At 29.4% G+C, this 24,214-nt stretch overlaps 3 protein-coding genes across 7 annotated transcripts; 2 read left to right on the top strand and 1 right to left on the bottom strand.

The window, feature by feature from the left end:
* The first annotated feature begins 10,683 nt into the window (after positions 1–10,683).
* LOC112697709 (uncharacterized) lies at positions 10,684–13,058 on the top strand. Its single transcript, XM_025751003.3, has 3 exons — positions 10,684–10,850; positions 11,979–12,407; positions 12,513–13,058. The coding sequence occupies exons 1-3, from the start codon at positions 10,803–10,805 to the stop codon at positions 12,723–12,725; spliced, it is 690 nt and encodes a 229-aa protein (XP_025606788.1). The 5' UTR covers positions 10,684–10,802; the 3' UTR covers positions 12,726–13,058.
* A 295-nt stretch (positions 13,059–13,353) lies between these two features.
* Positions 13,354–21,444, bottom strand: LOC112697710 (CSC1-like protein RXW8). 5 transcript variants are annotated; one of them, XM_025751006.3, is made up of 13 exons: positions 21,160–21,414; positions 20,934–21,071; positions 19,487–19,851; positions 19,150–19,296; positions 18,632–18,695; positions 18,333–18,542; positions 17,338–17,523; positions 16,893–17,191; positions 16,087–16,363; positions 15,463–15,738; positions 14,218–14,451; positions 13,966–14,146; positions 13,354–13,750 (listed from the first exon to the last, which is right to left on the bottom strand). In XM_025751006.3, the coding sequence occupies exons 3-13, from the start codon at positions 19,762–19,764 to the stop codon at positions 13,668–13,670; spliced, it is 2,235 nt and encodes a 744-aa protein (XP_025606791.1). In that variant the 5' UTR covers positions 19,765–19,851; positions 20,934–21,071; positions 21,160–21,414; the 3' UTR covers positions 13,354–13,667. The 5 variants fall into 5 exon arrangements, with proteins under 5 accessions (XP_025606791.1, XP_025606789.1, XP_025606790.1 ...); XM_025751004.3 differs by having other exon boundaries at positions 20,934–21,444; XM_025751005.3 differs by having other exon boundaries at positions 20,938–21,397.
* Positions 21,445–23,051: 1,607 nt separating this feature from the next.
* Positions 23,052–23,893, top strand: LOC140180316 (protein MAIN-LIKE 1-like). Its single transcript, XM_072220787.1, has 2 exons — positions 23,052–23,120; positions 23,405–23,893. Exons 1-2 carry the CDS (start codon positions 23,052–23,054, stop codon positions 23,891–23,893), a joined length of 558 nt encoding a protein of 185 aa, XP_072076888.1.
* The last annotated feature ends 321 nt before the right edge of the window (positions 23,894–24,214 follow it).

The raw sequence follows: 24,214 nt of genomic DNA on the forward strand, positions 1-24,214 counted from the left end.
TCATTTTTTCAAAAGTTTAAAATAATAAAAAAAGACAACATAAATTATATCTCTAACTTTTTGAAGGTCATAGTTTAGTGTATATCTCTAATAATCATGAATAATAATAGAGTATTGTATGTATATAATATATAATATTGTTAATCAGATCATCATAAGTGAGAATAATTGATATCACCTTCACTGTTTAATTAGCATATGCAGACCTTGAAGAACAAATTCAAGTTTTGGGAGTATGATAATAATAAGTAACTCACAAGGAAGGGGCACTAATTAACTTGGTACGGCATGTCATATAGTTATAGTAGCTAGTCAGAATTGGATGTGTGGTAGGTCTATAAATTAATTCCTCTTATGAAAAATAGAATGAAAGTGGATGCACATGCTATCAAGTAATTAATTCCTTGGCCGTATCTGTTTGACCGTTAATCTTCTCAGTTCCCACCTATAAAGTCATTATTTTTACATCCCCAAATATATATGAGACATATAATATAATATACATGCATCCGAAAGTTTTCAAGTATATCGATATATTAGTATTTCAATGTAATTTTTAATCGTTGATCTAAATATATAATAAATATTAATGGTTAAATATTATTAAAACACCAGTATATTTATATACTTAAAATTAAAGTTTTTTCATAAAATATATACAAAATAACGGTCAAATATTTAATTATCAGTTATACCTTTTTTTATAACTTATAACTTTTGAAAAGAATGTTATAATATTAAAATTTTTATGACATAAAAATTTGGAGTTTAATTCTTATTTATTTTAAATTAAAAAAATAGTATAAAACAAATAAAAAAAATAAGTTTTATATAAATATTATTCATACAAACACAATTAAAAAAGCTAACCTCTTACCTAAGGGATTTATTAGCTATTAGCTTAAGAAGAAGTGATTCACATTGATGATTATAGCATTCTATTGGCTGGTTTGTTCATTTTGTTTACTCCCAAACAAATAAAGCTATTTTGGGAGCATTTATATTACAATTCTGTTATATGTATACTTTTTGTAGTAGATATTATTTTAATGTTAGTATTTTTTAATAATTAATACGGATTTTTTGTTTTATTAATAAAAAATAATTTAAATAATTAATAATAACTATATTTTTATACGAATATAAAAAGAATTTTGTTATAAATAGTATTAATGTTTATATTATATGTATAGAGTTAAGAATATTAAACTAATAATACTGTATTTGTAAATTAACTGTAATAATTAAGTATATTCTTCGAAATATTTCAGGAATTTACTACAATTAAATCCATAAAGTATTCTTTTTATAGTTAGTTGTAATAATAAGTGGTATAATTTTATTTAAAGCTACATGAATACTGATCATTTAATCTCAACTATATATATATATATGAATACATATATAGACACCCCTACAAATTATTAGAGATATAATAACTATTTATGTGATTTTTTTATTACTTTAAATTTAAAAAATATTATAATATAATATCAGAATTTTATGTTCGAAAAATTTAAAATTTGATTTTTGATAAAATAAAAAATAAAAAATAAATAAAAATAAAAAATTATACAAAAAAATAAATAAATTAAAAAAATTATTTAAAAAATATATTAAAAATATAATTATTTATGTTATTTATTTTTATCATTTTAAACTTAAAAAAATATAATATCATGACAAAAATATTGAGTTTTATATATCATATGTACTTATCAGTCAAAGTCATCAATAGGAATAAGTTTCTGTAGCTAGACAATATTAATAATCTAGATAGTAGACAACAATTGGTATATAAATATGAAGCAGTAACTTTATATTATATTTTCCTATATTATATATACCCACACACGCAATCTAATGCTTATTAGATAAAAGTTTGTGGAATCAATAATTATGGTGTATATAGAAAATTAATTATCCAATAATTATTCATATAAAATAAATATGTATTAAAATAAAAATATATTAAAAATAAATTAAATAATATATATTTATACAAAATGTATAATTACCGATTTGACTTCTACACATAGTATTTTTGTTGTATAATTTAGGCCAACTTATTATTATTTATCCAATGCAATAAATTTCTCTCTCTAGATAGATAGGTACATAGATCCTAAATGTGTTAGTTACATTGTTGAAAAGTTTAAACCCTTTAAAATAAGTTGTCAAATAATGTATCTAGTAATTTCATAGTCTAAAGTTTTCAGAAAGTGTCTAACTATATATGTCAATCAATTATAATTTAAATGGTATAATTTTTTATTTTTATTTAAAAATTTTAGATTTGAATCTCATTTCTAATTTAAAAAAAAAAATGATTAACCATATATATAATTCCATGAACTAAAAAAAACACCATACATAATATATTCAGGTCATTAACTAATAATCATGTTCATACTTGCTTATTATAAATTATATATTAAATATCAATCACTTTTTTATCTTCTTGACTAATATAATCTTTTGACATATTTGGTTAATAGAGAAATATGTATTACCTATATTTCAAATTTAACTAATCTGGTTTATCTAGCGGAAGTATTATATATTGGACAGAAATTTTTCAAAAGGATTTTCTTTTTCCTTCTATGATTTATTCCTATATATATTTCGAACCTAGAACGGATTAAAAGGATAAAAATCTTTACCACATTAATTAACTAATAATAAGTTGGTCAAATTTAAATAGTTAAAGAAGACTTTGTTATCTCTCCTTAACTTAATTAAGATCAGAAATGTTATTTTTGGAAGTACTAGATTTTTTTTTCTTCCACGTTCATATATGAATTATAATACACAAATAACATTTTTTATTCCAAATAAATAAAATTCACTAGTTTTTTACTTTTAACTTCATGCACATACAAATAAGGGGGATATAGACGAACATGAATTAAATAGTAAGAATATAAAGTAATCTAATAATGGATTTTTTTTTTTTTACCACAAAACTGTTGAAATTTACATGTCCACAGTTAGCATATAAAGCTAATTAATTAACGGCATAGAGCAATGACTTTTGACTTAACAATCAAGCATTTAGCTTTGAAGTTATGTAGAGACTAGAGAGGTCCCATACACTCAAATTCAAACTTTATCCGGTGCCAGCAATTATTCACTAGGACCAATTGTTGAAAGATTATGCTTTCAATTTCGTTTTTAGAACACGAAATATTTTAAATTAGTTTATGAAAGATTGATCATATTCTATAGTTAAACAAGGACACGTGACATAAGTTATTTTATGACATGTCATTATATATAATTGATAGAAGGATTAATATTATCACAAAACATACAAAGGACATAACCTTTTTTTTTTCCCGCTCTTTTTACAAACATAGATAATTTCATTGAAGAAAGACATTATAAAATGGACCATAATCTAAGGTTATTAGGCCATTTTCAATGTTAGTTCTAATTTCATTTTATTTTGAGTCTTATGAAAATATTTGTGAGATTATATATTATAAATAATAATTTAAAATTAAAAATAAAATTTATTTTTTTAATATTTTTTATTTTTTTATTAAAGATAAAAAATTTAAACTCACAATCTCTAAGTGAGTATAAAAAGACTATACCATTTGAACTAGAGCTCGTTGAGAAGATTTAAAATTTTCATAAAATTATAAATAAAATCCCTACAAAATTAATTTATTATTATTTAATAATTTTTTAACTTAAAAATTATATTTTTTTAAAATAATAATATTGAGAGTGGAAGTATCTATCTTTTATTTAAGTGATATTTTTTTTTTAAAAAAATGGACAAAAGACGGATTGATTCAAAAGTAAAATGTTCCTAAATTAGAAATTATATTCAAGGGTTATTCTATTTGGGTCAAATATAGAGTTGGATACGTCTCAACAAGTTTGATTGAATCTCAGTGGCATCCAATATAAATATAAAGCTATTTTATTTGTTTGAATTATTTAGAAATGAATGGACCCAGGTCCCCTCTCATTATTTCTTGAAAACTTGAATTTTAAACACTAGATCGTGGGATCGGAATCCAACAATGTGTTATTCACTCTTATATGCGTTGAATTTTAGAAAATTTCTTTGGCGAGAACTGTAATTAGATGAAGACGGTAGTAACTAAATTTTTGAGAATAAAAATTATTGTTAATAAAAAATATTAAAATTTAATTAACATGCATTCTAAAAACATAAATTAAAGTTTTCGTCATGAAATCTTAACTTAAAAATTAAATTCATAGATACAAATTTTATGTTTCTATATACAACACATACAATATATTTATTGTCATTGGCTACGTGTTTTCCTAAATAAAAATTAGTAATAATTTCTATTTGTGTTGACTTTTACCTATCATTGGCTATAGAAAATATAAACCTCTCGATTTTTTATTTATATATATTTAAAAAAAAAACTTTTGACTTTGTTGCTTATAGGTTATTAGGTGTGAAAAAAACTACGAAAAGTATAAATGAATCGATTATTTATATTTACATGCATGATTACATAACAAGTATTCAAGATCTCCTATTTTCAGTAGCTAGTTTGATTAAATTATAAAAAGATTAGAGAAGTCATCATAATCTTATTATATACATTATTTGGTTGAGAACAGTTGTAATAATTTAGATGAATATTTGTTGACTATATGGTCATGATTTGTTAACATCAGTTGACACTTAGCTTGACATAATTTGACAATGGAATAGCTTAATTATTTGTTAAATCAATGTTTCAAACATTGGCCCATGGCTGATCTCACTTATTATTCACTTCTTATTATATAGGGAGTTTAATTTAGTGATTTCTTATATGTAAAGTTAGTTAATTATTTTAACATTAATAATAATAATAATAATAATAATAAATTATAATTTTTCTTGCTATTAATTACTTTTAATTTCTTTTCTCTGTTTATGTTCCTATTATACATATTTAACTATGTGTGTCCATCCGGCACCGATATAATTCTTTTTTTATAATCATTCACATTCTGCAAAAAAAATTGAGAAATAATAAAAAATAAATCTAAAATAGTATAAAATTATTTTATTTTATATTATTTAATTATTACTTATTTTATTTTGTTTTTTTAATTATTGTTAACATAATTCAATAATATTAAATGAAATAAAGGATAATATTATAAATATTATACGAATAAAATTATAAATATTAGTTAATTAAGTTATATAAAATAACTTTAAATTATTGTCATATTGTTTTTCTAATATTACTACACATTGCAATGTCTTAACATAAAATATTACACGAGTTAAGTTTTATAGTGGTTTTTGATATTAGTGCACTAAATTAATTTTTTTACCAATTATATACTTTTTAGTTTAAAATTTTTAATATTTTTAAATGTATTAATTTTAATTTTATTTTTTATATATTATTTAACTACAAGTACTTTTATAAAATATTTTTAAAATTTTAGTTTTAATTATATAATTTTTTTGCAATGATTTAATATTGATAAATTTTGTAATATATAAGTATATTATTTTAAAAAAAATTATATAGTTGATTAAACACATTTTTTAATTTTCGTAAAAAAAAACATGTGTTTTTAACCAAAAATCAAGAATATCAAAATGCACTTTCTTTTTTAAATGCTTTTGGCTTCTATGAAATACACTTTTTTGGACTTAAAAATATTTTTTTAAATCAATGATATAATTGTATTATTAAATAATATAATTATTGTTATAAAGTGTACTTGAAATTGACTATATGTAAATAAATTAGATGAAAAAAGTTAAAAATGACCGTGAAAGTTCTTAAAGTGCCTTCATATCAGTTCCAAAATGACGATTAGCGAGGTATTTGTAAGTAAAGACGAACCTAACTGTACTGCAACAAAAAAGAAGTGTTTATCCCCCACAAAATTAAAAAAAAAAACACTAATACTTATATATATTTACCCCTTATTATATTATGTTTGTTCTAAAATAAAATATAAATAATTTTTTTATATTTTATGTTTTAATTTTTTTTGTTAAACTTAACATATAATAATAATTATATTATTAAATTTGAGTTAGTATAATAATAAATGAATAAACTAATAAAAGAGTGATAATTTTTATTATATTAATTAATTAGTTAATAATTAAATTAAAATTTAGTTTTCTAATAATTAAATACAGTTTAAATTATTAGTAATTTTTAAAAAATTATTTAAGATAAAAATATATTATCTACATATTAATATACTATATTAATAATTATTATTAAAATAGTCTTGATTATAGTAATTACATTTGTTAAAAATTTTATTTATACCCTAAAGAATATAATAAGTAGACTTAATAGTTAAATATGAGATAATAAAAAATAAAATAATAATTTAAGAATATATAAAAAAATAATATTGTCATATTAAAAATAAAAAAAATTATTATAAATTAATTTTTATTATTTTAAATATTATATTGTGTGTGTGAAATTATTTTTTTATTATTTTAAATACTATAATAAATGAGTGTGTGTATATTTCTAGTTTTTATCAACGTGTATAAATAGTTCTAATTATTTAAAATTTTAAATATATCTAAATCAATTTGGATTGGTCGAGTAAACAGTTTAGTCGTCCGCTTAAATAAGTGTTGGGAGTTCAAATTCCGTTTCGTATGTATAATAATTCATTGGCCAATTGCAGACTCTTAAATCAAACTCAAATTCATGACGGATTAGTGCTTAACTTGTTGAGTATTGCGGGAAGTCAAAAGAAAATATATTTATACCTAAATTTTATTATATTTTTGTCCCCATTATAAAATTTTTATGGGTCCGTCACTTTTTGTAAGAGACTTCAATACCTAAATTAGTAAGAATTTATATATATTTGTTAAGATATTTATAGGGAGAGATGATAACTTAGTCATTTGAACTAATGATCTTATTTGAAGTGAGTGTGTGGTTTCTTCTTTTATCGTAGGAAAGAAAAAAATTCATATAATTAAAAATAGAATTTAAAAAATATTTGTATTTAATAAAAGAATATGTAAAAAAATAGAATTAAAATTAGTGCATTTAAAGATATTAAAAATTTTGAAGTCATAAAACAAAAGGGAAAAAAATTAGTGAAAGGACTAATTTAGTGTATGACATTCAATTATTTCAGAGAGTAAATGAATCTCTTAAGGTTAAGTCAGGGACCAATTTGATGCATCTACAATAATGTATAGTGGATGATATGTAGACAAATAATATTACAACACGTGGCATAAGTTGATAAATGGCCAAATAGTATTATGATACATGGCACACTCGTTTACATCAGCGTGTTACGTGTTACTGATCAACTCGTCATCACACTATTACACGTGACCATTCATCTTTTAACCCTTTTACCACTGCATACCTCCTTCCCAAACTCTCATCGCACCATCAGTCCCTCCTTCACCAGCCAACCTCAATGTCATCGAACTTTTTCTCTATCAAGAACGTCGGTTTAGAATGAAAACAACCATTCGCATACCTAGTAAAATAAAAATCCAACAAATTTCGTTTTATATACTTAAATCCAATTCAAATTAAATAAACATCCACCTTAAAATAAAAATAACCATCTACATATATAGTAAAATAAACATTCAGCAAAATTCATTGTATCTATTTAAATCTAATTCAGATGTTCATTTTTCCTGCAAACAATATGTTTATTTTTCATGTAAACAAGATGTTTGTTCTTAATGCGAATCACATCCGAAAAAGGAAAAGAAGGAGAGGAGAAGAACCACGGCGGCGGAGGAATGATGGCTAAGAGACAACAATAGCGCCACCCAAGAATCGCGAGGCAGCAGTAGCGGCGCCCGTGGAACGCGAGATAACTGCAGTGGCACATGGGAAACGTGCGCGACGGGATGAACGAATTGATGGCTCCATCGACGGTTCACTCTCCAACAGTTTTTATTGGAAATTATAGCGCCTTAGAATGACAAACCGGCACAATGCAACAGCAACTCCACGAGAGGGTGGTACAATGCAACATCGCAGCAATACCGTCAGGGAAGAGTGGCGTGAAAAAAGCGGCAGCAGTGGATGGGCGGATGGGTGGGAGGGGCGTTGGCTGAGCGTCAGAGGATGAGATGTATCGAACTGGCCGACGGAAGTGGAGGCGTGTTGGGTTGAGTAGCGGAGGGGAGGACTGTCGAGATGAACAACGGTGTGAGTGGAGGAGGGGGAGGAGGGTTAAAATAGAATCAGAACGTGATGTGACGGTATATTAAGAGGAGGTTACGTTTCCTAACTCTAATAATTTAAATTCAAAATTTGATTATTCTATTTAATTGAGAATCTAATTTTAATAAATTTAATTTTTTTAAACCGTTGTTTATGTGGTTTAACATTTATATTTTTTTAAATGAAAAAGTATAGGTAGACAATAATATTGTTGAACAATGTGAATAATGGGATTAAAAAAGTAAATTAATCTTAAATTTAATTAGTGGCATGAGTAATTAATATCTAATAATAACTAAATTTAAGATCTGTTATTTATGTTATTTAAGAAAGTCATTAGTTACCTAATATAACCCGATATGATATAAGAGAAAAATTTAAAGTAGTGTCTATTGTTGAAAACATAATAAAATCTTGTCTTAACTTATTTGAAAATGTAAAATGTTGATTGGTAAAGCATTTAAATAGAGAAATAAATAAGATGGAAGATAAATAAAGAATAAAAAATAGTCTTATTCTAAAATATAATACCTCAAATGATCTGATACCGTATAATTTATATAACTGATCTCACATCATAGGATAAAATTTTGTTGTTGTTTGTTGTTGTCATACAAGTGAATACTTGATTATTCCGTTTGAAAGTTTTAAAAATAGTAAGTGCATACTTAATTAGGACGATAATAGTGCATCAAAATTAAAGCTTTTAGCTAGACTTAAACTGAAACATTGTAAAACATAAACAACATAAGTTTTATCCTAAAAAATTAACAACATAATTTCAGTAATGTCAATCAGCTAGTTAAACACGTCACGAATGATATTAAATATTAATTACATTGACATAAACAGACACGCCTAAGAAGAAAAAATAATTAATTATTAATTAAGTATTAAAATTAATGTAACTGGTGGAATAATTTCGCACTGTAAAGTTAAAGGGAATATCCCGAAGGCAGAAGAAACAGGAGGGAACAATCCTAATACATAAAACCAAAGACTTCAAAACAAAACTCGAGAGTTAGGGCAACAAAATTACAAATTAAAATGATAATTTATTGAGAAACACAACAAAATAATATTCCGTGATTGAGTCCCTAGACTCTGGTCTATGATAATAGATATGATATTCAATATTATAAGTATTAATTAATTATTTTGATATTTTATTTGGAAATATTTGACTACTGTTTTCTTTTAAATATATCTAAAAAAGAATTATAGTATTATTAAATTAAATAAACATGCATAATACTTCTTTCAATTTTGGCATAAGATTTTAAGAGATATGGTAGATTCTATATTAAATATTGTGTTGATTTATATTTCATTCGTTATTGAAAGTAGAGTTCATATCACTACTCAATAATAAATGAAATCTGAAATAATAATATTGTGTTTAATACTTTTTTAATTCTTAAAATATCAGTTTGAAAACACAAAATTATATTCGATTCTAAAATAATTCTCTTTTTTAATATTAAGACGGTATTTATTTTTTCAAATAAAATTTTTAATTTGATTGAGATAATTGAATACATGTTAGTTACGTATATTCAACTCACTTAATTTTAAGTATTTATTTATTATTATTTTTGTATATATGTATTATGTATGTATGTATTTGTGTGTGTTTAGATAATTATTTAAAGAAAAAGGTATACAATATGTTTACCAAACATTTCTCAAGAAACAAGTTCAACTAAACATGGCATGCTGAAAACTTTAGCTAGCTTTAAAATGATCCTTCTTAAATTAGATCAAAGTCACTATCTTTAATTATTATTATTATTATTATATTGATATTGATTTATGCATGATTACGACATTGACCAGCATGTAAATTTTTCAAAACTTGAGTCCTCCTCTTAGACCTGACAAACGTGTTTCGTTGGGCAATTTAATTTTCTTAAATGAATTCAAATGACTGCAGACAAATTTTTTAAGAAGAGAGTTAGGGTTAGTAGATTTTATGATTTGTAATTATTAATTATTTATTATTAATATTTTTAATAATATAAAATTTTATTTAATAATATAAAATTATTTATTTTTTTATTGATTAAATACTAACTAAATTTTAATAAAAATACTTTTCCTACCCTTTCTCATTTTTTAATACCTGTGCATTGTATTTGTATCCATTCCAATAATAAAACAACCGACAATGACCCACTATATTTGTGTTTCAAAGAATCAAAGTTGCCCATTATAAGGACTACTAAAAAACACCGTATATATTTAACCCCCTCTATTTTGAATTAAATTAAGTATCTTTTTAATTATATACAATTATTAATTTTATTAAAATATAAATAGTTATTATTTTTATTAATTATAATCATTTTAATTTTCTATTTAATAATAAATAAAAATTAATTAATAACCTTTTTTTTGTACGTTGATTAATTAATAACTTTTAAGGTTCGGCCGTCGATTATATTTTATTGGGCCAAACAAATACTAATTGCAGCTTGTACTTTAGCCCAATAGGCCCATTATTGATAAGCAAGATTCATACAAAAAAAAAAAAAGAATTTGCAGGAGATAAACCCTACCGAAAACAACGAGATACTGATGCAGTGAATTGCAATTCCGAACAATTGAAGGATGGTGCTTATTCCTTCTCTTGCAATTCCTTCCCCTCCCAAGTTACGGGTACGTGTCTTGCAATTTTTTTTTTCAATTCATGAAATTAAGTTGTAAACTACATTTCTGGAAGAACATTTCAGCTTATTTTGTTTGTGCTGAAGCAAGTTATTCAAATACTGACTAGACTTTCTGTTAATTTTTTATTTAAATTTCATCAGTTAAATGAACAAGTTATCTTTTGCTTCCCATATTATTCTTTGAAAGATTTAGGTTTGAACTATGCAATAATTTGTTAATCAGGCAAACATAGCAACACTCATTCTTAGGTTTGAAGTTATCCTTTGAGTTAGGGCTTGTTTCTGTAGATATGAATTTCTGCTGTTAATTCTAGTGGCTGGCCAATATTTTTAACAAGAGGAATTGAAGATAGACATTGATCTTAGTGAGGTAGAGATATTTCCCCCTAGGAATAGGTTTGAAAGAAATAATAAAGGGTGGTTCAGGGCACAAGGATCCTATCTGGTGGAGTCTGGGGAGTGTATATATCTGCAGCCTTACACGATCGAGCTTCTAGAACTTAAAACCCGTCACCTCTTTGGTCGCAAGGCGGCAACCTTGTGTTGCACTACGACTTCCCTTGGATTTGAAATAGAATAGAGATAGAAGAGTATATGAAGGAAGCGATGTGCTGCTCTGGTTTCTTGAATCCGTGACCTTATTTCCATAATCCATCAACTAAAGGCTACATCTTATTTGAATCATCGTGTAACTCTTCAAGATGTTGGCTGTTATCCATGTAATATCGGTGCAGGATTCCGCTTAAGCGTACACTATTGGCGTTTTGCTTTTATGTTGCATTTGATTAATGTCCATAGACACAAAAATACATGAACACTGTAGGAAACAAATATGTTTGGTTGCACGGAGAGCGAGAATGAGAATGAGATCATGAGAGACATGGTGGGATTGAAAATCATTGTCCTAGTGTGCATCTCAAAAGGAAGGACAGTAGTGTCCTTGGCTCAGTGTCTTGTCCCTCGTTCCAAATGCAGCCTAATATATTTATATTATTTATGTGCAAGGGAATCAAATCAACTTAAGTTGTAGTTCCAACAATTTATGGATTATGTTGTGCCTCAGCATTTGTTGGAAGTGCTCATTTCTTAATAGGAGTATCTTTCATTCATTGTGCAGGTTAATCTGTTTCAGTGCCAACCTTGCCAAGCCCATCGATGCTCAGAAATACATCTTCCCCACAGAATATTTTGTACTCGAACTCGTTCAGTTAAAGTTAAAGTGTCAACGGCAGACCATAATGAGCCTAACGGGGTTAATATGCAGCTCGGAGTCCTTGGGGAGAAACTCAGAGCAGCAATACCAACATCAGTTCAAGAATTTCCCTGGAGAAAAGCTGAGCAGATAGTTCTAGAAAGAGTAGTTTTTCTTGTGCAAGAGGCAGCGAAGTGGTCTCTTGTTCTATTTTTTGTTTTTGGCTCTTTATCGGACGTTGTATATACATTTTCCATAAATCGGGAACTAATAATGCCTGTTGGCCTATTTGTTGGCTGCCTAATGGCCGATTTCTTGAAGGAGATCTCACAAGAACTGTTTCATAAATCCGAGGTATACTTTGAATTTTGTTAGTTATGCCCTTGCAGTTCCAATGTTTCATCCCCATTTCTTTAGTACATTTGTTAATTACAATCCCGTACTCTTTGTGTCTGTCAGGAAAAGGACTTGAAATGGCATCTTCTGGGCCTATACAGCTTTTTTGTGTTTGTCAAGTTTATATCGACTAGGTTCGCGATACAACCACATGTATTTCTCTTGCATGTTGGAAATGGTGGCTTGATGCAGGTTTTGTGGTCTTGGAGAAAATCTATGGAAAATGCAACAAGCAAGTCAGAAGAGAACAACACCTCCAATTTGGAGTCTTCATGATTTTTTTGCCGGATCTTTTTAATAACTAATGCTGGTTTTGTACTTTTATTTAACGTAAATATCAGCCATCAAGCTCATTTGATCCGGCAATCGATTTAACTGTATCTGCTATCATGTATGAGTTGATCTCAGCAGCCACCAATCCCTTTCAAGTTTCAATTGTCTTGCTCTTGTGGGCTGGTTATTTATGCTGCCTATTCAAGTGGATGCCTCATACCTAAAGGAGCACATTTCTGATATTCATTGTTAGCATGCCATTTAACTATCAAGAGATATCATGTTTTGTTGGCCTGTGATATGAATGATAAAAAATATAGTTCAAGATTTCATCTATGGATTGGCCTTCTTTCTCTAGGTGGAGTTGAATTTTTTATCTCTCTTCTCTGGATAAGTTGAAGGGAGTTAACTAATTAACTTTTTTTCCAAGCCCTAGTAGCATTATTCTTTGGAAAAGTTATATATATATATATATTATATGCGAAATTCATTCATGTACCCTTTTTCAAAGTCGTTATGGACTAGCATTTATATTCAAAACTTGTGCATTCTTTAAGGAGAATGAATATTCCCATAGAAAATTTCCAACGTATAACTTGGACCCACGTCCAAAAAAAAAAAACTTGGACAATTTACTAGAATTTGCTATGCTATATTATCATTATTATTATTAATAATATTATTATTATAAATATAAATGTATAGACAAAAGGAACGCTAGTTTTTATCCCCTTCTCGCATTGAAGGTATTGACATTTGTAAGCCATTACATTACCTCCTCATGTTTTTATCTTTTTAAGCTGCCTGGAATTGACTACTACCTTTTTTTTTTCTTTACATATTCGGATTTAGAGGAAGTTAATATCTAAACAAAAAATATTTACAACTCAAAAAGAATAAAACACGGGAATGTTTCTTATACAATGTACAAGGCGAAGAACTCATTTACATCCCACCAAGCACTACTGCTTTGGTACTCGAAGTGCGATGGAAAGACCCTGATTTCTCTTTTTTAAGAATCTCCTTCCCTGAAAAGCAAGCAGCGAAGTTTAATATAGCTACACACAAATATCCTTTTATCTAGAGAGAAAACTGAAAAACTATAGGATTTGATTAGTTTCTACTCTATTTATGGTATGCAAGTTATACGTGATGGTAGTAGTATCAACTATCAAGTGATTTATTATACTTATGGTGAATCAAAATTAATATATGAAATCAAAAGCATTAGAAAAAAGAAAACCTTTCAGACTACGTTGTGGAGAAAACTGAGCATCCTCTTCGTCCGGGTCGCAATGACTGAAGCATCGGGGTAGGTCCGGGTCATGCAGCAAACCGTATTGGCAGTAGGCTGAATGCAAGTGCTGATGAATCTCTCTCAGCTTTCCACTCTCCTCATCTCTCCGATCCATGTCAATGGCAGTCTAAAACAAACTAAGTTAATCTGAAAAAAAGAGCGAATGAGAGACAATGGCGAATGGCAGAGAGGTTTTACCTGTGCTGAGTTGCTCTTAAATGATGGGAGGAATCGTTGTCTGCAATACTGGTGAAATAGGAAAGTGCCAACTACAAGGGGAAAGGTGAATCCAGATGCCACTGGTGAATGTTTCACTCCAAACACCCCAAGTGCAATAATTTGAGCAAAGATCAATGAGAACACTGTTGTGTTGTGAACAATTGGCCAGTACTGTCCCCCGCTATCGTATTTTGCGACGTACACATTCAGAAACTGAAATTCAAAGATAAAAAACAAATGAAGGTAACTAAGTTTTGCAGTGCACTGCAAAATATCACCTCAGCTAGCTAGCAAATTATTCCAGAAACAGAGGAACTCAACTACATAATATGCATATATGCAGGCATACATCTCTATATTTGTTATTTGGTTGTTCTTTTTCCTTTTTTTTGGTTCATCTACACCACCCCAATTAAACTCTTTCCGTTAGAGAACATACAGAGACTTATTGGATTATATGGAGAAGCTGTAACATACTAGACAATCAGAATTGAGTTGTATTCTTAGATGAAGCGAGTCCCATGATTTCATATCGAAATTCTGGTTGTAATTTTCTGACTATTTAGTATTCCTGGTATAACAATCATACTCTAATAGGACCCTCAACTCTTTATGAATCAAGCTATATACGGTTTTATTTCTAATTCATGAAACTTGTACTTAAAGGTCCCATGCAAGCAATAAGAATTTATGTAAGTTCCAGTAATCATTTTCCTTTCTCTCATAAAAAACTCCTTTTTGATGAATAAGGTACGCATGACCTATGTAGCAATCTGCTCCCTTCCTCAACTTATTGCCCGATAATTAATAGCTTCCATCTCACATCATAATATCATACAATTGTGGAAAAATTACTACCCAAACCCTAGTACTTATTTATGCCTAAAAAGTAAAAACTTGTTTGGGAAACATTAAGTTGTTAGGAAAAAAAATTAATAATTTTTTTTATCATCTTTTAGAACATGTTTGGATACCATCAAATTATTTGAAATTTTTTTTTAATACGTTTGGCAAAATTTTAAAAGTAAATGTAAAAATATTTTTTTAGAAGTTACAATTTATATTTTTTTAAAAAAATATTTTCAACATTATAAATAATAAAAAATATGGTAAATTATGTTAATGCATTAAATGAAATAAAACAGAAGAAACGAGAAAAAAAATTCCAACATGCAAGTTAGGGAAGTTTAGTGCGGTAATCAAACACAAGGCAGAAGTACAAACCTGGTTTCGGTACACAAGGTAAGCAAGGAAAAAGTAGATTATTAAGAAAGGCAACATTATGGGAGCCAGAATAGCATTGGTGAACCCAAGGAATCCAAATAGTAAGATCCTTGGAACTTCTGTGTGGTAAGGGAAATTTTGGGTTCCATTCTGTGAATCATCATTAAGCTTGAGTAATCTCTGAATAAAATTGCATAGGAGTGGATAAATTTGCATAATTTCACATCCCAAACTTGCCCAGCCAGATGTAAAAATATATGTTGTGAAGAAGGTGGCCTGCATAACATAAAAATCACAATCAAGTGAATCAATAATCAAGACTTACCGATTTATCTCCACTAAAAATCTCCAGAAAAGGGAATCAAGTAAACAACTGTGTATTATCCGGTCCTGCTCAAATATATGTTGCAGTTAAGTGCATAAAATCATGTCAACAAGAACATGTATTGGTTTATAGCGTAACCAAAACAATAAATTGAAATGAGGAATGTGTAACGTAGCTTAAAATAGACACTATTCCATAGTTATATATCAGTTAATTTATTGATACAATGGTAAAATTTTCTTATCTCTAATGTGAGATCCCCACTTCAGAGGATCACAATTCCAATAAAAATATATCACCTGTGATGGCACTGCCTTCGCAAGTTGGACAGGCAGGTCTGCTACACTTGAGAAGACTGAGAGTTGACTGATGACAGATCCGGTAAAGACATTAACAAAAAATACATTCCAGATTAAAAAGTACAAGACTTTGTAGCATGCACTCTTCTTCCTTCCACTTCGGGAAATACAACCTTCCAGTGATGAAAACAGCATCATCATAGGTGGAACAGCAAACAAAAATAAAACCAAGATCAAACTTGGTAGGTAACCAGTCACCACCTGATTCACCATTTTGCTGAAACAAAAGAAGGGGGGAACCGTCAATTTCGAGTTAAATCTTTTGCATTGTATAATTTAAAATACCAACATTCCATACTCCACATCTTAGTTATGATTATAATATTTCAAGTTAATGCTACAAGAAGAAGTTTGGCATACATAAATACAAATTTTAGCTTTGCATATCTCAGTAAATTAAACAAAAAGAAATTATTTGCAAAAAATTTATTGATGATTAACTACACATGTGATTCATCTCTTTGGTTTGGTTAGCAAGTGTTGACTCATGGGCCACTGTTTCAACGTAGTTATCCTGTTGAGCGATCAATTGTTCCTAAACATAAACTTTGTCAGTATCTTTTTCTTTTCCTTATGGTAATTTTGCGTCAAAGTTTGTTTTCTTAATTATTAAAATGAAGTTTCATATTCATCTAATAATGTGCTATGTAGGATCACGTACTTTGTTGATCATTAGAAGAATATGCACGCAAAGCAGATAATAGTCTACGACACTTGTCTGTCATAGATATGCAGAAACATCGTACCTTTTCAGTATCTCTGTCAGAAAAGGGAACATTTTTTGAAGCTTGTCTAGTTGAGTCAAGCCCTGTACAAATGTGACAGGGAGAAGGAACACTAGCATGAAGGCAATAGAAGCTATAAGTGTAGCTATCTTCCGGATCCAAAGTTGCCTATATGGTATGCAAATATTAGACCAGTAAACATCTTGGGGTTCAGGAGCTATATCTGTCACCCATAGCATGGGATTTGATGATTGAAGAATCTTTGAAGCCAGAAGAGCAGCATACCGACTTTTGAAAAACACAAAAGCAGCTGCACATTCCTGTATCAAAACCCAAAAAAAGTAAATATCAAATTAGTGGGGAAAATAAATTTGTTAAGAACAAAAAATATTAAGTTCTTTAAATTTCTATATAATAAATTACAACAAGAGCGGAATTATTATTTAAATCTCAGCCAAAACATTACCTTTTTTCTCATATCCAAATCCGAGCTAGTGTTGGTTGTTGACTCAAGTGCACTATTCCTCTCAATATTTATCATCTGGAAAGAATTTGCGTTTCCTCCACAAGAGCAACAATGAGTAAATATTGGCTTGGAGGTATTTTCCATTGTACCATCTTTAAGTACTCTAAAAACATGTTCGGCATCATCCTGGGGAAGAAGATTAAAACACACAACGGTGTAAGTAGCTGTACTATCCGAAGAGCGCTACATGTTTATATTATTGAAACAAAAAAACTCCAAATATTGTAAAGGATGAGCATAAATATGGATTTGAGCTTCTGGAATTGCAGTCAAAGCCCAAGCCCAGGGAAGGGAGGTTAGTTGTCTGAAATAGAACGCTTAAAAGTCACAACACAACAGCCTACATTGTATATTTTCCATATCCATTACATAAAGATTGACTAAATAGATGTTGAGAAATTCCTCAGATATCATACCAATGAAAGCTAAAACTATGACCATTATCCTGGAAATGAAATTTAGCACTAGCAAAAACCTCAATTTTATGCCAAAGTAAAAGGAAAAAAGAGAGAAGAGTCAAGGAGATGTGCGATTTCTTTTCATCTAAAAGAACCCGCAAAATGCAAAAGTGGTGCATATTTGTTAGAAAGAAAAAGGTATTTCCATTTCATATAAAGAGAATTCATAATATTTGTGATTTTACTTCAGAAGAGATAGAAGAATATGGAAGTTCCAACAAGTTCAAAGAATAAGCCAGAGAATGAAAGAAATGCAGATAATCATTTCAATTGTAAGTTGTTATAATGGTTCAGTCAACCTTCAACCAAATGATTGCCTTATACAGTGCAATGGATATACACACATCGAAATTTATGACTACACTAAGTGATGAGGATATAACACAAATTACACAAACACAAACAAAGAAAGAAAAAAATATCATGCAGAAATTACAGAGGAAAAGAAAACGAAAAAGAAGAAAGGGAGAAGCACACCTTCATTTTTTGAACTGTACCACACTTGTAGATTATTTGGTGTGACAAATATGTCGATGCATGGTAAGATGAGAAGAACTTTTTCACTGTTTCACAGTATGATTCTTCAGGAGACCAGGGAACTGATCGGACAAGAATCGTGAAAAGACTTGGACTTGGAGGCGCTCCAATAATATGTAATGTCCTCAAGTTAGCGATGCTCTTATACTCCTATATTCATCCACCACTTGATTAGTCATATTTAAGAATTGAAAAGTAAAACCAAAAACAAACCGAGAATTTTAAGTTCATATCCTTACAAAGAAAAGAAGAGAACAAGCTGAGAATGTTATGACGTACAATGCGAGACAATGAGCCCAAAGCCTGAAATCAAGTAAAAGAATACATATTACATTTGAGTAACCAGTTTGGAGGAGTGCTCCTGTATAAAATCATCAATCATTACTTTATCAATAACTTAGAGTACAATTATGAAAAAAGAGCAGAATACTAAGATATTGAGAATTCCAATTACAAATATTTTTGGCACACATTTCATGTATTAGAACAAATGTTCATATTGGTCCTTGTAAACCATGCAACATAGAATACACCCAATTGTCTTTTTAAAATAGCAAGCCACAAGTCGACACCTAAATATACATTGGGGAAATAAATTGATGTCTATATGAAACATTTAAGAATTAGACGACAAACTTCATGGCACATATGTTTCTATCACTGTTCTCAGCATATACACACTATTGGCTATTCTAACAAAATAATAAAAACTAAAATAATTTGCACTTAACTAAAAAAAATTAGAGATAGTGCGTACCACTCTGAATGTTGTTGGACATTCGCAATAGTAAATACATCCATTGACTCCAAAGGTATATCCTTATGCAACCTGTCCTTACCATGATAATTCACTGGAAGCACTAAAAAAAGGCAGACGGCAGCAGCAATGGAAAACACTCGAAGACTGAAGAAGACAATAGAACATCAACCATTAGTAAAATCACAAGATGGACAAAGAAAGTTTGTTCAGCATATGCTTTGAAATATGTTGATAAAAGAACTTATTTTGATTTGCATCATATAAAATGGTGTTGAAACCAAATAGGTAAAAGATGAAGTAACAAAAGCGGAAGGACTTTAGATGGAGTGAAAACCTGAACACAAGTATCCTGACAAAAACCACAGCATCCAAGCCACCAATAGCGAGTATCTCATCCTCGGTTGTTTCCCATGCTTTCAATATCCAGCTAGGGGTGGGAACAAACCTTTCCAAACAGAAATTAACATTTTTGGAACGCTTAGAGGCTACTCTTCGTCCAAAATACACAGTAAAATTGCTGGGCTGTTTTCTTAATACTGAATAAATTGAGAAGAGTGTCACACACACGGCGATATTAATTCCGGCAGAAGTCAACAGAGCAGCAACTTCCATCCCTGCTCACTGTGCTGGCAAGTTTGGCAGCTGTGCATCCCATTACTTAAGAAGGAATACATTAGAAATCCAAATTCTTCCCATAACCTGAAAGAGCACAAATTAAAAGAAAAAGAAAATGCCTAGGTAAGAAATGGGTTTCTTTGTATAAATATAACATACAGGAATGCAACATCGAACGACCTATTCCTTTCTTTAGTTAAGATGGAGGAAGATGTGAGAGGTCTGCACCTTCAAACAATAGGCAAAAGTACAGAGAACCAAAGGATCCACGTACCTAGAGCTAAAGAATCGAACTTGAAAGAACAGAACACTAGAATTATGATTCTATGATTCTTTCAGATTATATATATAACAGTTTGGAAGTATCATAAACTTCTAGATATCCCTTTTCAAGTTACCAAATGAGAAGCTTACTTTAAAATATTCAATTTTGCCCAGAAGTGGTTACTTGTACTAAAAGTGGAGTATAATCTAGGACTACTCTTTTAGCTAACAACCAATCCCGTTGCATGCATGATTGTGTACCCCCTGCTGGGGCGAAGGGGCGAAGGAAAAAATAAAATAAAATAAAAAATAAATATTGTTTATTTTTCTTATGCAAACTGATAAATATTGTCAATTTGATAAATAAACTAATCGAATATTGAATCTGCAACTAATTTCTATTCAGGAAGAATTTCAGAGGGTGGCCATAATTGAGAGGTAGCTTTAGAAAGCCAGAAAACACTAGAAGAAGAAGCAGTTTAGTAAATCACTGCTACAAACTACCACTAGAAATTATCAAACTTCCAAACAATTGAACCAATCAAAACATATTCGAAGCTCAAACTAAACACAGCTTTCAGAAGTCAGAACCACTTATTTTCTTCCAAACCATCACTTGAACCAAAAATATTTGTTAATTTATTTTTTAAAAAATGCAGCAGCTAGAACTGCAATCAAACGAGTAAACACAACAGAATTCAGCAGAAACAGAAACGATTGCCGGAGTAAAATATCCCTGAACCAATCAATTGCAGGCTTTAAAAAATTGAAATAAATAAATTAATCGATTCGAAGAGTAGCTAAATAATAGCAGCATAATATTTCGAATACGAAAAGCAGAACAACAAAGAAAATTTCAAAAATAATAAATAAATAAATAAATAAAAAGGAGCAAAATGTACCAACAATGGCGTATGTGAATGAAGAATCGCCGATCTCTGAATCAGCGAAACCGGTGAAGTCGAAACAGCAAAATAATACAGAGAAATTAAAGAAGCGAATGAAGAATGAACGCTTCTTCTTCTTCTTCTTAGCAAAAACTGTACGTAAAACGCAAAAATGGTGTTGGTTGCTTCAACGTCACATGAAAGAAGAGATTGATTCAAAGGTAAAGAACGAAATCAAAACCCTAAAGAAGTCTTTGTGAATTATTTCCTCTTCTTCCGCGTTTGAAAATGCGAAGAATCTATTATTATGGCGAATCTCTCTCTTTCTCACAGCATAAACACAATCATCATTATCAACATTAGTTGAAACTGTTTCTCTCTCTTATTTAACGTTTTTTCCTTTCTTTCTTCTCTAACACACTCATGTCCACGGTGTCATTATGGTGCATAAATTGCAATTAGAAATGATAAATCAAATCATAATTATTATGATGGCATTTTTATTTTTATTTTGACAATTTGGTTTGGGCATTTGAAAATGAGAGAAGGTAATAGCGGGAGCAACGGATTCTACACGTGGCGGACACCGAGGCGCCAACCAAAACTACATGTAACCGCCCTAGCTATGCTCCATGACTTTCTCGATACGATGCGTCGCGGGTCTATCATGCATCCCTACATATGCTGCCACATGCCTTCTTCTTCTAAAGTCTTAATTAGTTGACCCCACAGATATAGAGAAACTCTTTGCACCGCAATTTTTATTATTTTTTATCATCATTTGTCGGGTACAAATATTAAATGATTACCTTATTAATTTATGTGTGTAAATTTTAAAAAATATAATTATAAATATATTGATTTATGTGTATAAAATTTTAATAAATATAAATATGAATTATATATTTTTTATATGTAAAATATATATAAATATAGGTGTAAATTATTACTGGCTATATAGCATTGCTCATAAATAAATTAAATCAACTATTCATTAAGTAATTTTATACGTGCATTTAATGATATAACACTATATAAAAAAAAACTACTTTTATACTAATTGTATAAATAGTCATAAAAAAAATTATATAATTATATAAAATATTTTACACTATCAATACATTAAAATTAAACTCATAAAATAATAGATAAAATATAAATACATATTATCTTAAATAATAATTATTTTTATATAAAAATATTTTTGTTAGTATAGTTATTATAAATTATATTTCATTTTTTGTACTTCAAAATTGTGTGTTTGGTTTCATTTTTCTTGTCTTATTTTCTTTGCTAAATAAAAAATATTTCAATTATCTAATAATTAATAATGATTTTTAATTAATCATTTATAATTTTAAGAGTTTAAATTTAATTGTTATGAGCTAAATATGTTACCCAATAGTAAATTTATTTAATAGAAATCATGATTGAATTAAATATTCGAATATAATTTTTTATACTAATATAATTTTTTATATTTACAAAAAATATCATATTTATTGATTATTCTTATTTTTAAATTATTTAAAAATTATTTTTTGATAATATCTCCTAAAGATTTTTTTTCAACAGATAATTTTTTTAGATATCGAATTAATAGTTAATTTTTATATAAATTAAATTATAAGTTTAATTATGTCAAAAAACAAACGAGTACAAGTCACCTAGTGATATGTCAAAAATCAAAATTATCAGAAAGAGATAATATACATGATGTATTATGTTAAAAAGACAGGCAATTTACACATATAAAATTATTGAAGAAAACATTTATGCAAATACAACATTGGTAATTTCCAGACGTAAATGTAACAAACGCAATTATATATAATCCGCTATATTCTGTAGCGGAATTTAATTGCACGTAATCCGCTACAGGGTATCGCGAATTACGTTGAGGACAGGGTTACTCATAAACCGCTACACCCTGGAGCGGTTTATGACCAAATGGCTTTTATGCATAATCCGCTACACCCTATACCCTGTAGCAGATTATGAGTATAGTGGTTTGTCTATATATACCGCGTGAGGCTGTAGCGAAAATCATTTGAGTTATTTTGGAAAGAAAGTTAGAGAGAGAAAGTAGAGAGAAGGGAGAGAAAATTTAAAATATTTGAGTAGTTTGAAAGAATGGAGGATGAACGGCGGTTGTACCGGCTCGACGGCGTTGCTCACGTAGCCGGAACCATCGATGCAGAGGTAAGTGTCTGTATTTCCAAATACTATTTTAATAAATGTATATTTTATTCAATATTAAGGAAGTAATTCATTAATTAGATAGATAGAGACTTAGTTTAGGTTTTGGTTTGTAAATAAAAATTTGAAATATAAACTTTGACATCTAACGTTTAATAGTCAAGGTAGAGAGGTAAATTAGAAATTTCAAAACCCAAGTAGCTTAAGACTAGAAATACAAGCTATAGTTTGGTTGGTGATGTTATTGTTAGAAATTAAGTCGGTGTTCTTTATTTCTGAAAATACAGCCAACCCGATGTGTGTATAGCGTCCGTAGGCAACAGAATATGTCGTTACATGATAGGATCATACCTTACTTAGAGAGGGCTGGGTTGTACCACCAGGCTAGGCTGAACACGCATTGGTTCTGGTTGGATGAACCTCTGGTCAGCGCATTTATTGAGAGGTGGCGGCCTGAGACCCACACTTTCCATATGCCATTCGGAGAGTGTACTATCACGCTCCAGGACGTGGCATACCAGCTCGGGCTGCCCGTGGATAGCCAGGCTGTTTCCGGGTGCATGACAGACTTCCACATGCACATTGAGGGAGCCAGACCGGCATGGGAGTGGTTCGAGGAGTTATTTAGTGAGCTTCCGCCGCCGGATAAGAGAAAGTTATACACAGTCCACTTCACATGGTTTCATGAGCGGTTCAGGGTGTTACCAGTGGATGCTTCGGAGGAGACCGTGCGCATATATGCACGTGCGTATATTATGATGCTTCTGTCGACATAGTTGTTCATGAACAAGAGTGCTAATCGAGTTCACCTTCACTGGTTGCCTTTTGTGGCGAGACTTGACGATATGGGCAGCTATAGCTGGGGCGCCGCTGCATTGGCGTGGCTGTACCGATGCATGTGCAGGGTGGCGAACAAAAACGTCAACAACTTGGCGAACAGCCGGATATGGCGGGCTGTCACCAGCCTGATATAGTTTGCAGTTATTGAGTGGCATCAGGTTGACATGGTCTTCCCACAGCTAGGGGGCATACAGCATTTGCCTGACCCAGCGCTCAACATAGAGTATCTTCATAATAAAGACGGCAGGGGTGGAGAT

This window comes from Arachis hypogaea, chromosome 16 (assembly GCF_003086295.3).
Source record: "Arachis hypogaea cultivar Tifrunner chromosome 16, arahy.Tifrunner.gnm2.J5K5, whole genome shotgun sequence".
NCBI lineage: Eukaryota > Viridiplantae > Streptophyta > Magnoliopsida > Fabales > Fabaceae > Arachis > Arachis hypogaea.

Excerpts from the sequence above, each read along its gene's own strand:
- LOC112697709 (XM_025751003.3), top strand. The coding sequence starts at position 10,803 with ATGGTGCTTATTCCTTCTCTTGCAATTCCTTCCCCTCCCAAGTTACGG. Across the intron at positions 10,851-11,978 it reads CTTCCCCTCCCAAGTTACGG|GTTAATCTGTTTCAGTGCCA; the intron begins GTACGTGTCTTG and ends TTCATTGTGCAG. Across the intron at positions 12,408-12,512 it reads AACTGTTTCATAAATCCGAG|GAAAAGGACTTGAAATGGCA; the intron begins GTATACTTTGAA and ends TGTGTCTGTCAG.
- LOC112697710 (XM_025751004.3), bottom strand. The coding sequence starts at position 19,764 with ATGGAAGTTGCTGCTCTGTTGACTTCTGCCGGAATTAATATCGCCGTG. Across the intron at positions 17,524-18,332 it reads GTACAGTTCAAAAAATGAAG|GATGATGCCGAACATGTTTT; the intron begins GTGTGCTTCTCC and ends CTTCTTCCCCAG. Across the intron at positions 13,751-13,965 it reads TCCACAACGTAGTCTGAAAG|GGAAGGAGATTCTTAAAAAA; the intron begins GTTTTCTTTTTT and ends CTTGCTTTTCAG.
- LOC140180316 (XM_072220787.1), top strand. The coding sequence starts at position 23,052 with ATGGAGGATGAACGGCGGTTGTACCGGCTCGACGGCGTTGCTCACGTA. Across the intron at positions 23,121-23,404 it reads CCGGAACCATCGATGCAGAG|CCAACCCGATGTGTGTATAG; the intron begins GTAAGTGTCTGT and ends CTGAAAATACAG.